Source organism: Poecilia reticulata, chromosome 4 (assembly GCF_904066995.2).
Source record: "Poecilia reticulata chromosome 4, P_reticulata-male-v2, whole genome shotgun sequence".
NCBI lineage: Eukaryota > Metazoa > Chordata > Actinopteri > Cyprinodontiformes > Poeciliidae > Poecilia > Poecilia reticulata.
Genome location: NC_088833.1, coordinates 24,730,291 through 24,745,348, shown reverse-complemented (window position 1 = coordinate 24,745,348; position 15,058 = coordinate 24,730,291). Strand labels below are relative to the sequence as shown.

Sequence of the window (15,058 nt, the reverse complement as noted above, 5' to 3'; positions counted from 1 at the left end):
GTTGCTAAAAAAATAAATAAATAAATAAAAGAAGTTATGTCTATAAACTTTATCTTTCACATTACATAAGAAAATGCGACATGAGAAAATGCGGGATTTAAGTTTAAATAGCACATATATACAAGATACGGGCTATGCATCTATATAATATATCTATGTAAGCCTAATAAATGTTTTAAATATAACCTTCCTGTCCCAATCCTGGTTTAAGCTCCTCCAGCAGCCAGGTTGATACATTGATCAAACACTGACATCTAGTGGTAAAATTGAAGTAGTTCACATTCACTGGTGAAATTCTTTTATTTATTAATTATTATTATTATTATTATTATTATTATTATTATTATTATTATTTTATATCTGAATCAGTTTTACTGGCCAACTTTGTGGACCCAAATAATAATTATAATCACGGTACGACGTTGCACATAATTTAAATGTATACATTGTTGTAAGAAATATGTAAATGTGAATGTACAGTACGGTTAGCTTATAAAATGTCACCTACAATTTATGAAAGCCCGCACTTAATTGGCAAAAGAACAGACTCCTCAATACAAATAACGTAGAAAAATCTAACATTAAAATAGGCTACTATTCATAAAAACATTACATACATAATCATGCATGCGCACAATTCATTGACTGAATGATAAACCTAACATTGTGTTAGGTTTTACGTTGCGTGTGTGATGGACACATTTAGCGATCCAGACCCACAGTTTGGAATTATTGTAGTCTGGCCTTTAGGGCCTCATAGTATTTATTTATTTATTTTTTATGTAGGTTGCATGCTGGAAAAAGTAAAACAAAATAAATGCAAATGACATTTGCCATTACCTAAAAACCACTTAGACAAAATGAAGTCTGGACCTTTAATCACTAGACGGCAGGAGAGCCATCAAGTTAAAAGCCTCTTAACAAATTTACATTTTTAGAAAGAAAAAAAAACCTACATTATTGGTCCAGCTGCTAAAAAACATATTTTCTTATAACTTTAACAAGTCGATGAGTCATTTAGTCCAGACTTTGAAAATAAGACTTTGTCAGCACGTGTGCTCTGACTAAATTGGTTCCTCCTCTTTTGATTTTTGTAGTTTTTTTGCATTCCCATCAACTATGAACATCTTCCATGACCCTATTGAACAAAAACATCCCCATAGCATAGCAATGCTGAAACCCCCATGTTCCAATAAGGATGTGTTTTGATTATACAGTTTTCACGGAACAGCTGTATTGAAATTTGAATCAAATTACACAGAGACGGTTTTCATTTGATAATGAGACGACTTCTGGAGGGAATTGATTGCACTATTCTTTGCTTGGGGATGGATGCTTGTTTCTAGCGTTTCCATTCATCTCAGCAGCAGCGGTTCCAAGTCGTCGGTGATTCCTCGCGGTGAGAAGAGTCAGAATTGTCCCCGCCCCTCCGTGCTGCCCCACAGACAGCAGGCAAGCAACACACCCACCGCACCGCAGCGCACCGCGCGAGCGAGCCCAGCCGTCCGTAACGGAGAAGATGGCAGAGCGGCAACAACAGAAACACGAAGGCAGGGTAAAGATCGGCCATTACATCCTCGGCGACACGCTCGGAGTGGGGACGTTCGGGAAAGTGAAGAGTTAAGTCATGTTTTCGTGTCACGTCAAACATAAATGTGTGCATTTGCGGCTGTCAGTCGGAGTAGTTAATGTTAGTGGCCCTGCCTCCTGTCATAGCGTACCGTGTTGAACTTGACAGTAAGCAGTCAGCGTAACTCTACGCCTTTAGAGGCGGACTCGGACTGGTATTTTTGCGTAGAGGTCGCCTGCGAATTCGACCGCTTCAAAGTCAAATTCTTTCACCGAAGAACCTCTCGGTAGCCACAGTTATCAGCTGTGGCAGGTGTAATAACACGAAGGGGAGCAGAGAGTCAAAACCAAATTTTCACACCTTTACATTGTTGTGTTAAAAGAAAAAAGAAAAAAAGGAACCTTTGTGTGACGGTGGGATTTTTAATCAGGACTATGACGGACGCATGAACCGTCCAGTTTGGTCCTAAGAATAAAAATATAGTTAACGGATTTTAAGGTAGCCGTGCACCGGGTGGTAGTTCAGTATGGTTACACCGGGTTAGGTTTTATTGTCAAGGCAAGAAAGCCATTCACGTACGCTTAGTTGTGCTTCAAAAGCACACTGCTGGGTATTTATCTTCTCTTAGCTAGTTTTGGTGCTCTCACAATGACCTTGTGAGCTCGTTCACCCTGCCTGTTTGCTGAGAGTGTAGCTTAAGTTATGTTTTAAGCTAACTCACCTTCAGCTGCTATTTATACCATTTATAATAGCAGGTAAATCATAAAAAACGATTTGTAAATAGATATTTTAATACCGAATTAGAACAATTGTAAAAAAAAAAAAAAGTTAATTGCATTTAATGTTTTATAAATGTATTATTTGTTTCATCCCTATAGGTAAGCGTCGGCAGCTAAAAATGAATAAATAAAACATAAAAATAAAGCTTTGACAGTTGCAATAATATTATCAATTCACAGTTTCTGACAGAAAAGTCCGACACCCCTCAACAAAGACAGGAACAATACGAGCCAAAACGCATGAAAATCACTGAAGCCTTCCTGTAGTTATTGCATTAATTCAAATTTTGATTTAGTTTTAGTCTTCTGAATAAAACATAGCATGGTTTTATTCAGAATTTAATTGTCTTGTAATTTTAGTTTTAGTCTGCTAAATTTATGTTAACTGAACTGTGAAGTTATAGAAGAATGGATTTCTAGAGCTTTCTACATCTTGGGAAAAACAAAAACATTTGCCTAAACTTAGGTGAATTACTTACCCTTTTAATTGAAACAACTTTAAGTCCCATTGGCTTTTAAAAAAATAAAATAAAACCAGTCTGCCTTTCCACGCAGGTAAAATTAGACAGGTTGTTCTAGTTTTTTGTATACCAATATTCAGTCTTGTATGAGTATTCATTATGCAAAAAAAGGAGAAAAAAGTACATTCTGTTTTAAAGAAATAGAATGCAGGTTTCAACCCATTTCATATCTGTTTGTTTGTGCCTCTCCCGAATTGATGCCTCCCTGAGCGGTGAGCCTACTCTCCACATGAACAGTGCCACTGAGCCCAAAATGTTTACACGGTTGCAGTTTCACAAATTATCTCGTGTTGTTTTGCCCACACTCTGCGCTCAATTCTCCACATATTTATGAAACCGACGCCCTGTTTGTGTTTTTGCTGTTGCAGTCGGACAACATCAATTAACGGGCCACAAAGTCGCCGTGAAGATCCTCAACAGACAGAAGATCCGCAGTCTCGATGTTGTGGGGAAAATCAAGCGGGAGATCCAGAACCTCAAACTGTTCAGACACCCCCACATCATCAAGCTGTAAGTGGAGAGTGGCAACAACACACTCCTCAGGCTGACAAGCAGCTGGCTTCAAACTTATCGGCGCTCTATAACCGGCTGCGTTTAATGCGGGTGTTGTGCTATGTTGTGTTGCCTGTTTATGGTGGCAGGGCTTCCTTGTTCCTGCGTGTTTACTATCGCGGTTCTGTACGGGTCATGCCTACAGGGTTCCCACGAGACAGAACACACAAAGACAATAACATCACCTCTTTCGTAAACACACACAAGCACCCATGCGTTGACCTACATGAAGTAATCTACTCCCCTTTTCCATTTCAAATCTCTGCTTAAGATGATAGAGGGTTCTTGAAATCCTTACTTAGAAACCATTCAGTTTTTTTTTTTTTAATCACCCAACAATTTCCGTGTTATTTTAAGGTGAGGGTCGGGTTTAGTCCACACTTTCACGCTCTTTGGTGGTGACAGATATGTGAGCGCTCAGGTCTTTTCCGGGAAAGCTGTGTGACTTAGACAGAGGCGTGTATTTCCAGCATCTTCTACGCAACAACAAGCAGACCAAAGCAAGGTGGATGACCCAACACGTTCCAGATTGATTTGATCAACTTTATCAATTTGACTTTATTGGTTTTTGAAAAGCTTTGCATGTTTACATAGAGGGGAAAGGATTGAGATTTAGTTTGGATTTATTTCCCCCCCACAGTGCTGGGCCTGTAGCGCTCCACTATCACGAGTGAAGTAGATTGTGATGAAGTGCAGAATCTCCCGAAAGCAGCAATTTGTGAGGTTGATCTTGCGGCGTAATAAACCCGACCTTTATGAAAGGATTACCTGCACCAGTCGAGGTTTTGCTGATATTTTGTGTTCTCAGTCAAGTTGGGCACAAATTCTCCACTTATAAACGGAGTTTAGAGGCAAAGATGGGATTCAGATTGGAGTGAGCTCATTTTAACACATTGTGTTCTTGTTCCAGCTACCAGGTAATAAGTACACCAACAGATTTCTTCATGGTCATGGAGTATGTGTCTGGAGGGGAGCTGTTTGACTACATCTGCAAAAACGGAAGGGTAAAACATTATTTTCTGTCAATTCTAACGTATAGATATATATTCATAATTACTTGGTTAAATTATGAAGGAGATTTCTGAAGTGGGTTAAATAGTTTACTTTACAACAGTTCTGTTAGCTTTACCTAAAAATACTTATGAAGAATAAGTCAATGACTCAGGCGAAACCAGACTTCAAACTCAGCTCATATAAATGCAACATAATTCCTGTCATGTATTTATAAATTTCAGGAAAATATGTTTTATTTAAATATATTCCATTAGCATTTAATTTAGCTTCCTGTTGCTCTGTTACCTGAATTTTTTTGAGTTTTTGAAAGTATTGACTATGTGCCGAGTGATTAGCTGATTTGCATCTTCCATCAGTTTATGTTTTACAGTGGCTTTTAAAACCTCTTCTGTGACTCATATCTTTCAAAAACATTTTAAATACAACAGTTATATTCTTTACAGAGCAATTAGGTCCAGGCTAAACAAGTACTCTTCAGATTTATATTTATTTTAAAATATGTTTTTTGTATGTACTTATAAACTGAAGTATGTTTTTTCTTTGTTTAGATTCACTCCATAATTTTGTTAGGACTTGTCCTAAAAGGAGATTGTTGAGTATTTGAGCATAACTAGAGTTGATGAGGGAAAAACAGACTGATTTTGATCACTGGCCAATTTTCTTGTTGATTTCTAACAAAAAGGCATTTTTTCACTTTTCTCAGAATAGTAATGAGATGTCATGTTGATGTTTATCACATCTAATGCACTGCCCTCCAGTGGCCAGCAAGCAACTAATGCAGCTTTAACTATTTGCATGGCAACACTTTCAGTCTGTTTACGAATAAATCTTGGAATACAGCCACAAGATCAGACATGAATTTGTTACCGAAAGAATGTGGGGATATTTTCTCAGTTCTCATGTCTAACATAGGACCTTCGATGAAAAGAAAAACAGAAAATCAAGCTGAATTGCCTCACGTGGTCTGATGCATTTTAATTCCTGCTGTGTCCCTCAGGTGGAGGACTCGGAAGCTCGCCGTCTTTTCCAGCAGATCATCTCAGCTGTGGATTACTGTCACAGGCACATGGTGGTCCACAGAGACCTCAAACCCGAGAACGTCCTGCTTGACGCCAACAAGAACGCCAAGATTGCCGACTTTGGTAAGATCCCATAGAAATACACCATAAAGCAGCGGCGTCCAAAGTGCACCCTGGTGTTTGATGTACATACAAATGTATTTTTAGTTAGGGCAAAGTTATCACAGACAAAGTAAAATTTGTTTACGATAGAAAAAGTTAGCAAGAACACCAATTATTTGTCTTTAAATAACCACATTTTTTGCATTTTCTTGTAAGAACCACATCTATCTACCGACTTTTACTCAAAACTTGACTTTGCTGTCCTTAAGTCTTCTTTTAATTCATTTATTAAACTTTGTTAAAGCAAGCATTCACAAAGAAATCTTGATGTTGCAGCTCAGAAATGACTACATTTTGTTCTAGTTTTTCAAACTAGAAATCTAGGAAATTTTCCAAATTTATTTTAATAAGATATACCTTAGGTTTTTGCAGGTATGCCTTATTGCCTGCATACCAATGAAAAAATATCTATAATAATTTACACTTCTCTTTCCAACAACAAATCTGACTACTTTATTTGTTGAATTAAAGTGTTGCATAGTTAGTTTACTGCCGAGTAGGTTCATTTTTTTGGCCCTTGACGATTTTGACCTATGTGACCAAACGTTTGGACACCCCTTTTCCATAACGGTTTAGAGGAAGAATACACATCAGAGTTACTAAGTAAAACTTTGATTAAGCTTGAGTTGCATCACTGTAGTTTTGCACCGAGTCATTCAAATACGAATGAGGACGTCGTCAGAGTCCTGTCGGAGAATTCATTTTTCCGGTTGAAGACAGAATGGCTGATGCAATATGACCAAGAAAGAAGGAAAATATTTTCTGAAACAGGCGAGGGTCCTCGTGCGCAGCCAGACGTCCCTTAGCAACGGCCAGGTCTCATATCAAGTCTGGCAGGACGCCTTGAGGCCCAGTGTCATCTGATAGGGAAGGAGTCGGCGGGGGGTTTGAGGGTTACAGCGGGAGAAGTGTTTTGGCTCCGAGCTAAAAGACTCTGGTGAGCAGAGAGAAAGAGAGGGAGTGCTCAGGGACAGATAAAGTGAAGGTCAGCAAATCGCACCGTGTCTGATGTTTGGTGTTTGGCACAGGCTGCGTTAGTCAGAGAGAGGCTCATCCAATTAGAGGAGCTTTGTGTTTAGAGCTTAGGCTCTTGGCGGGTGAAGGATGATAAAGATCTCAAGGTGTCCACAGTGTGTAACTCTGCCCTCGCTGCATGGCAATATTCAATTTAGCCTGTCAATATCGAAGGATTAAAGGCAATAATTTGATCACGGGGGGCTCTTTGGGTCTTGCCTGTTACTGTCAGAGTGATAAAAGACGGTTGTTAATGTGTGCTTGCCTTCTGATTGGTTTACAGGACTTTCAAACATGATGTCAGACGGAGAGTTCTTACGAACGAGCTGTGGGTCGCCCAACTACGCGGCTCCGGAGGTCATCTCAGGAAGGTGTGTGCTTAGATTTGTAATCACATGAATAATTCAGATGGATGCTAATAGGTATTAGGCTTTCAGGAAACACCTTAGTCACCCCTCCTGTCTTTATACACTGCCTGAAAAATAGACGAAATAAGCAGAAGCAGTGATTTGTATATAAATCTGCAAACCTCTAGGATTCTTGCCTGCTAAAGGAGAAGCCAATAGGTTTGCTTTTGGTGTTGGCTGCCTTTTGTTCCCTTCTGGATCACAATTTAAAAAAAACTATCATTATCTAGGTCCAAGTTATTCTTAATACTGAATTGTCAGAGAGTTTTTGATCATTGTCAAGCTTAATATTATGCCCTTACTAATAAAAGAAAAGTCAATTTCCTGCTTTTATTCCTGTCACAAGGTGCCTTGTCCAATATAAAAAGTGTTGGGTTGTTTCGAAGAATCAGAAATGGAGAAAAAGAAGCTCTCATTGTTGTGAGAAAAATACAAATTGAAAAGTATTTCAATTTGTTGAGATTTGGTTCTTTAAGACCTCTTTGAAACAATGTTATGTTTTTGTCAAAAATGAAAGACAAAAAATTGAGGAGTGGCCCAGTAATTTCCCAGACTATAGTACACAGACCAGTAAATAATGGTCCAGTCCAACCTTACAGAGTGGCTTGTTTCATAGCAAGATATTATGTGTTTATATCTAATCTTGAGCCACTTTAAGCTTAATTTCACAGTTACCTCAGTATTGTCACATTATAGACTAAGTGTATTTTACTGCGATTTTATCAGTCAAATTCAAGGTCATCCATCGTTGTGAAGAGGAAGGAAATGTTATTTTATTTTTACATCTTCACAGCAAAAAAATCTGGAGAAGTGTGGTGTGCGTTTGCTCTCCCCTGTTAACGGAGTTCCCCTCTCTGTAAATGAATATCAGCGTAAATAATGTCAGAAACGCAGACGCACGTTAAGGAATATTCTCTAGTCGGATGAGACCAAAACTGAAACCTGGCAGTCTGCTAGAAGCTTCAGACAAAAACACAAGTTTGTGTCTTCCAGGCTGTACGCAGGCCCAGAGGTGGACATCTGGAGCTGCGGCGTGATCCTGTACGCGCTGCTGTGTGGCACTCTGCCCTTCGACGACGAGCACGTCCCCACGCTGTTCAAGAAGATCAGAGGAGGCGTCTTCTACATCCCCGAGCACCTGAACCGCTCCGTGGCGTCGCTGCTCATGCTCATGCTGCAGGTGGACCCACTTAAGAGAGCCACCATCAAAGACATCAGGTAGCGAGTCAGCGCTGTGTTCCGAGTCCAATTGAATCAGCTGTTTAAAGGCTTTGAGCCCCGAGGATTTGCTGCCAAGCCGGTTTGGTCCCAGTAGGGAACCAGAAAGGCTCGGTGTTTGTTGAACCTCTTTAAACCTGTCGTATATAATGTTGCCCCTCCCCTTCTGGTAGTAAAAGTGAATACCCAAACAAAAAACACTTTTGACACGTTGTAATGACATGCCTTTAGGTAAACGTCTGAAAACACTATAGAAATACACACCTCTCTAACAGAGGCAATCAAGCGTTCACGTCTGCCTCGGGTACTTTCTCCTTTGGGAATAAAAACTCTTACCACCTCTATTCACCCCTTCTGGAGACTTTAATCTTTCCTCTCATCTCGTCTTTTCTTTCTAACCTGAAGAAACCAAAACTTTTCTTAGGCACTGCTTAGGTTTTCTGCTGTAGATGAATCTGGCCTCTGTGTCACACATGGTCTCTTGTTAGCTCTGGTAAAATCGTCTTTGGTAGTTAAATGCACTATTATTTGTGTGTTCTCTCGTCTGCTCTTCAGTTTATCCTACAGGTTTACCAAAAGCTGCAGATCGGGAGATATTTTAGCTCATGTCTCTCTTCGATCTCTAATAACATCTCCAAATGACCGTTGAGAATCTTGTCACTTGAAAATTCCTACACCAAACACTTTTTTTTTGCAGCTCTTGTACATCAATTATTACTTTTGCACGTGACCTTTCCTTGTTCCGTCAGGGAACACGAGTGGTTTAAGAAGGACCTGCCGGGCTACTTGTTCCCAGAGGACCCGTCATACGATGCCACCGTGCTGGACGAAGAGGCGGTCAGGGAAGTGTGCGAGAAGTTTGAATGCACCGAGTCTGAAGTGGTGTCCAGCCTCTACAGCGGAGATCCACAGGTACCCAGAGCCATGTCAGAAAATACGCAGCAACTTCTTCATGGGTCAAAACAGCAAATCATCTGACGATCATTTAGTCCTCTCCTCTCCATCCTCCTCCCTCACACCAGAAAATATCTAACATGTGCAAAATATTATTTAGAAACTTTCACAATTCTATAAATTGAAACTGATTTTCAAAAAAAAAGTTAAACATTTCACTTCCAATTCCACCTCTGTGTTTTGTAGGATCAGTTAGCAGTAGCTTATCACCTCATCATAGATAACCGACGCATCATGACCCAGGCCAGCGAGTTCTACCTGGCCTCCAGTCCTCCGCAGGGCTCCTTCATCGAAGAAGGCATGCCGCTGCCCCCTGGCGTCAAACCCCACCCAGAGAGGATGCCCCCGCTTCTGGCCGACAGCCCCAAATCCCGTTGTCCTCTGGATGCCCTGAACACAACCCGGCCCAAACCGCTCGCTGTGAAGAAGGCCAAATGGCACCTGGGGATCAGGAGTCAGAGCAGACCGTACGACATCATGGCTGAGGTGTACAGAGCCATGAAACAACTCAACTTTGACTGGAAGGTAACAGTGTTTTTTTTGGTTGTTTTTTTTTTCTTTTTTGTGAGGTCGTAAAGTAAACAGGCAGGTCTACGTTTGGTTACCGTTTGGCAGGTGGTGAACCCGTATCATCTGCGGGTTCGCCGGAAGAATCCAGTAACGGGAAATCTGGTGAAAATGAGCCTGCAGCTCTACCAAGTTGACAACAGATCCTACCTCCTCGATTTCAAGAGCATCGATGGTGAGTGGCAAACATATTTCTGCTAAAAATGCTAAATTAACAGACAAATTCTTTTAACTTTTGAATAGATTGCATCTATGGTTATTACTGAGACTTGATGACCCAAATATATTGCTGCGTTGAAGTTCTCTAACTGAGCTTTGGGAATTTTTCATTTTGCCCCTCTTACCACTCTGCTCTGCGTGTGGAAGTTAGATAAAAAAAATGGTTCACTTTCTTATTCATTTGCAGCAGTTTTTTTTGTTCATCACAAGATGAATATCTTGTGATGAACCAAAAGATGAATATCACAAGATTGTCATCACAACTATTAAACCAACTATCAGGCTTTAAGTAATATTTTCAGAAGAGGCAGTTTATACATAAATGAGCCTTTTTTTAAAAAAAAACAACTGGACTGGATAAAGTGAGAACATGTAGTCAGAAATACCCATTCAAGGTGCTTTCTCTTTTAGCTCAGCCCTGTGAGGCAAAGTTAGCAACACACTTTGAGGCTGGTTTCATAGGAATTCAATGATCCGTTACCTAACGCTGCTGCCTTGTTGATCTGCCGTGACGTTACCCACAGACGACATCATGGAGGCGGTTGGCTTTAAATCTGGGTCGTCCACCCCTCAGCGGTCGGGCTCCACCGCCGGCCTCCACAGACCCCGACTGAGTATCGACTCGGCCAGCCCCGCCATCGACCTGCCCCAGCTCAGCTCCTCCCTGCCAGGCTCGCTGTCCGGCAGCTACCCCCTGCTCGCCGCGCGTCAGGGCTCTCACACCATGGACTTCTTCGAAATGTGCGCCAGTCTCATCACCACGCTGGCTCGCTGATAACCTGCTAAATCCCAAACTGCCTTGTTAACCCGGAAGTCAGTGAGAGGGGGGCGTGTTTTAGGGCTAATAGCTACAAAATGTGAGATGCATCAATAAACTTGTGGAAGCCAGAGAATAAAAAAGAATAAATAAATAAGGGAGAGGTCAGAATCCCATCAGAGTGGGCAAATGTCGAGTTTACCGTCACAAATCCCCCTCAGTCCTTTATCAGCTGCGTCAACATGTAACGACCGGACATCCTGCTGAGTTGGCCTCAGACGCTGATCCGAGGTCAGTTCTGCCGCTTGTCTTACTGATCGCTGTTGCAGCTGTGTCTGGAGGACCATTACTTCATAGATATCAAGTTTTATAATGCTAGTGCAGAAGCTTTTTGTTATCCATGTATATTTATATTTTATTGTAGATTGAAATATATATACCAAAAAGAATATTATTTAGATATCAGATTCATATTTATTTTTAGATTTTCTTTTTTAAAACACTAGTTTTATTCGAAACATCTCCACTGAACAAATTATTGAATAATTTAACGAAGCACGACAGACAGTTGGACGCTACATTGATTTTTCTGCTTGAAACTGCCCCGTGCCGCACATACACACACACGCACACACATACACACACACACACACACACGCTATCTCACCGCGTCACACACCTGTGTCATTTCACCCGACGCTCAGCACGTGCAAAGGCTCTGATAAAGCAAGCTGCCTGAACAGAATTTCATTTTAGAAAAACACAGAGGTCCGTGACATCAGGAAGTCGGCGCTGAGCTGTATAACAACAGATGTGGCTCTGGAACGCTTCAGGGTTACAAACATCTTCGCGCTAACTTTTCAAACCGTGACTAAAACACTTGAATCGAAGTGAGGCGGTCAATCTGAAGATTAGCAACTCTGCGTGTGTGTGTGTGTCATGTGAGGTGGTGTGTTACTGCCGCAGGAGAGCAGAAGCCACAGAAAACTCCCCACAGATGCCTTAAAGAATGCAACGCAATGTTTATGTGAAAGCTTGATGTCAGAGGGAGAGTTGGTCGTCATATGTTTTACATTTAAAGCCTGGAAGGTCAGAGATGCTGGAGTCAGAACAATCCAACCTCGACGTTATTGTGTACTGTTGCCATCTGAGCTGCTGTCTGCCCCGTTTGGTTCCTCTTGACTGTTCCGTCTGCACCTTCACTCCTTATCACTGGGCTCAGCAGTTCACTGCTCCACACTGCAGGAAGGCTCACAGATGTTACCGAATGGATTATTTCAGATCTGCGTCCACGAACACTACAACTTCATTAATCCCTTTGACGCTCTAGATAAATGTTCCCCGTCACATTAATACATGTCAGTTTTTCGATTAACGCAGAGAGCGAATGTGAAATGAAAACTCATTTAGACTTCATTGTTTCTGATGGGAATGGTAGATTGTTCTGCTGTTTGCAGTGAAGCCGAGGGATTTCACTCTGAGAAGCTTTAAAAAAATACCTATTTGATATCCATCAATGTCGCCTAGATCTTGTAAATTTGTGATTGGCTGCAGGTCTCAGTGTGCCGGAAATGAAGAACAGCGTATCGGATAAAGCTACAGTGCCAGTCAGAGGTTTACATTCAGCTATCATCAGTGTGAATTTCATTTTACTTTAAAGCTTTTAGTGACACTTTTGTTTGGACTGATATGAATACAACACATTTGTTGTGTTATATCTAATCCAAACAGGGTCAAAGTTACCATTTTTAAAAAATTCAAAATTCTTGTTTTGAAACGCATTGAGATTTCCAGATGGCTGCTGTAAAGTAAATCTATCCTGGAAAAAGAACTGCGGATGAGTGAACATCATTGAAATGATAATACTTATCATGGGAATGCAAACTTCTTACTGGCACTATGAGTGAAGGTTACACTGTGTTACTGTTTTCATTTAGTAACTTTATTGTTTTAACATTTTATCTTTCTTGTGTGCGTTTGTGTCGGGTCATGTGTAAGGCCATGGTCGAGCAGAATGTGGCCTGTTCAGGTTCTCTTGTAAAAACCCATTTTGAACCTTTAGAGGATGTAGATTTCTGCAGGTTTTTTTAGTGCATCTTATTCATTTAAAAGTAACTTATTGCACGACTAATCAGTTCTTCTATAAAGCATTGATAACTTTCTAGGACTGTCGTATTTTGGTTAAACTATGACACGCGTTTATCGCTGAATGCGTTTGTGTCGACCAAGTTGTTTGTTCTTTCTTAGTACCGACTGTAGTCAGTGGTTTGGATTCTAAGTGCCGTCGGAGCGGTGGAGCTGTACTTGGTGTGAAAGGTGCTTCTTTAAATTGAGCTTTAAATCACTTTTTTAATCACCTGAGCCTGTTTTACATTGCGATGATCTCCGACTTCAAAATATTGTACATCCCAGGAGAAACACTAAACTTTAAAAAGGTAATATTGGCACACGGCGGTGGATCTTTACAGTGTAATGTAACTAAGCAGAATTATTTGATCAGTCTACAGTAAGCCTATTTTAACCTTTTAACTGGAAATCATCAAAACCAGTAAAGGTTTCCACTATCTGAATCTCCATCGTCATTAGCTACATACACAAAAGCAGGAGAAAAATCATCCAGGCTGCAACTCATTGACTTTTTCCCCCCCTTTCTTGTGCGCCCACACCACACCCTTAGCCTGCCACCCTGGGTGGTGAGCCACATCCCCTGTCGCTAAATCTACCACTGCTGGAACAACTGTGACATGTTACCGCCCAACACTCGTCTACGTGATGTTGAAGGGTTTGAGTCTGGACCTCAGGACTGGGTCTAAAGTCCGTCCACTTTGAGTTTTAAAGGGAATGAAGACTTTCTGAAGCAATTTTCTTTAAAACAGTGCAAGCTGTACTTTTTAATCCTCTGCTGAAACCCTTTATTACTTGCATACCTGCAACATACATGCGGCTGTATAACCCAGACTCTCTTCACAACACAGATTCTGTCTATAAATATGCATTGGCCTGCGGTACTGCTGCCCAAAGAAAACATGGTGCACAAAATCTATGAGGGTTCTACAGAAGAGTTGGGTCGGATGTACACAAACTGTTCTCGTATAACCAGTATTTACCAACAGGTGTAGCTCTCTACCTTTGCAGCTGCAGTGGTGTGTTACTCATGAATCCTCAGCAACGAGCCAGCAGGCCTCATGAAATACAGATTTTTACCAAAGGGAGTTTTCCACTGCAAAGCTGTCCTCTGTCTAGCTGTAGTTAAATAGTGACCTTAAACAACCCCATCTATGTTGTGAGTGTGTGTGTGTGTGCACATTACTTGCTGTTATTTTGTACAAAGGTGTTTTCCTCTGTCTGTGTATGTGTGTGTGTGTGCTTGTCTTTCTCGATCTTTGTGTCTAAGATTGGGGTTTGGACCTTGTTATGCACTGCATGATATTACTGTTATGACTTGCACTTTAAGGAGTATTTATTCAAATAAAAATAAACATGCAAAAACAGCGACGTCGTTATCGAGTGTCTTTCCACTACCGAGCTTTTACACACACATTTCATTTTTATTTCGGTTTGTGAGGACGCATCAGAGGCACGGACACATGCGGAACCGTTAAATTGTAGAAAAGAAAGCTGGATGTTGATGTTTTTGTCCAAAAGTTATACCTGTGGAAACGGTAGCGCCATTCTGAAGTTACACATTTAACATCACAGTCCTTAGATCTCATGTAATGCGAGGCAGTAAACCTGGCAGTCTGGAATTTTTGAAGTGAGGTTTATGTGAAGTTATCAGCAATTTCTCCTTCACCTTTGTTGGAAAGATGTCATTTTGCAGTGAGTAGTGAATAAGTCCATGGAAATGTGGAAGCTAATAGCCCAGATTTAGCAAATTTTTGCAATCTAAAACAGGCAACCTTCCAGCGCTACGTTCACCTTCCTACTACGGGTAAGGGAATGGTTACTGATAACTTCATTCAATCTCTCTTCAAAAAACTATCCTTTTCTACATCAGAGATCATTTAAATATCATAACAACAATAGATACATACTCTTAAACAAGCTAAAGTGGTGATCTGAAATTTTAACAAAAAGTAGAAAAAGATCCCTGTAAAGTAAAAAAAAAAAAAAACACAAAAAAAAAACAGTGATGCAAACACTTGGAAATTAAACTGACCAGTTCCGGATAATTCTGTGGAAACTGTTAAATTGTGTTGGTGCAGTTGGAGAAAACAGAAGGTGGTTATTTATGACTTAGCTCATTTCAAATATTCAGTCCCTTGCAGCAAACCCTTAGACTTTTATAGATAAGAATGATCCTAC

General features: G+C 40.6%; 1 protein-coding gene across 2 annotated transcripts; it reads left to right on the top strand.

The window, feature by feature from the left end:
- Nucleotides 1-1,439: 1,439 nt before the first annotated feature.
- Nucleotides 1,440-14,244, top strand: prkaa2 (protein kinase, AMP-activated, alpha 2 catalytic subunit). Of its 2 annotated transcripts, none has more exons than XM_008407381.3 (10): nucleotides 1,440-1,619; nucleotides 3,239-3,380; nucleotides 4,333-4,426; nucleotides 5,434-5,578; nucleotides 6,915-7,002; nucleotides 8,032-8,256; nucleotides 9,006-9,168; nucleotides 9,397-9,735; nucleotides 9,826-9,952; nucleotides 10,521-14,244. In XM_008407381.3, the coding sequence occupies exons 1-10, from the start codon at nucleotides 1,520-1,522 to the stop codon at nucleotides 10,769-10,771; spliced, it is 1,674 nt and encodes a 557-aa protein (XP_008405603.1). In that variant the 5' UTR covers nucleotides 1,440-1,519; the 3' UTR covers nucleotides 10,772-14,244. The 2 variants fall into 2 exon arrangements, with proteins under 2 accessions (XP_008405603.1, XP_008405604.2); XM_008407382.3 differs by lacking the exon at nucleotides 1,440-1,619 and adding an exon at nucleotides 1,626-3,082.
- The last annotated feature ends 814 nt before the right edge of the window (nucleotides 14,245-15,058 follow it).

Coding starts and splice junctions, on each gene's coding strand:
- prkaa2 (XM_008407381.3), top strand. CDS start 1,520: ATGGCAGAGCGGCAACAACAGAAACACGAAGGCAGGGTAAAGATCGGC. Junction 7,003..8,031: donor CCGGAGGTCATCTCAGGAAG/GTGTGTGCTTAG, acceptor TGTGTCTTCCAG/GCTGTACGCAGGCCCAGAGG. Junction 9,736..9,825: donor AACTCAACTTTGACTGGAAG/GTAACAGTGTTT, acceptor ACCGTTTGGCAG/GTGGTGAACCCGTATCATCT.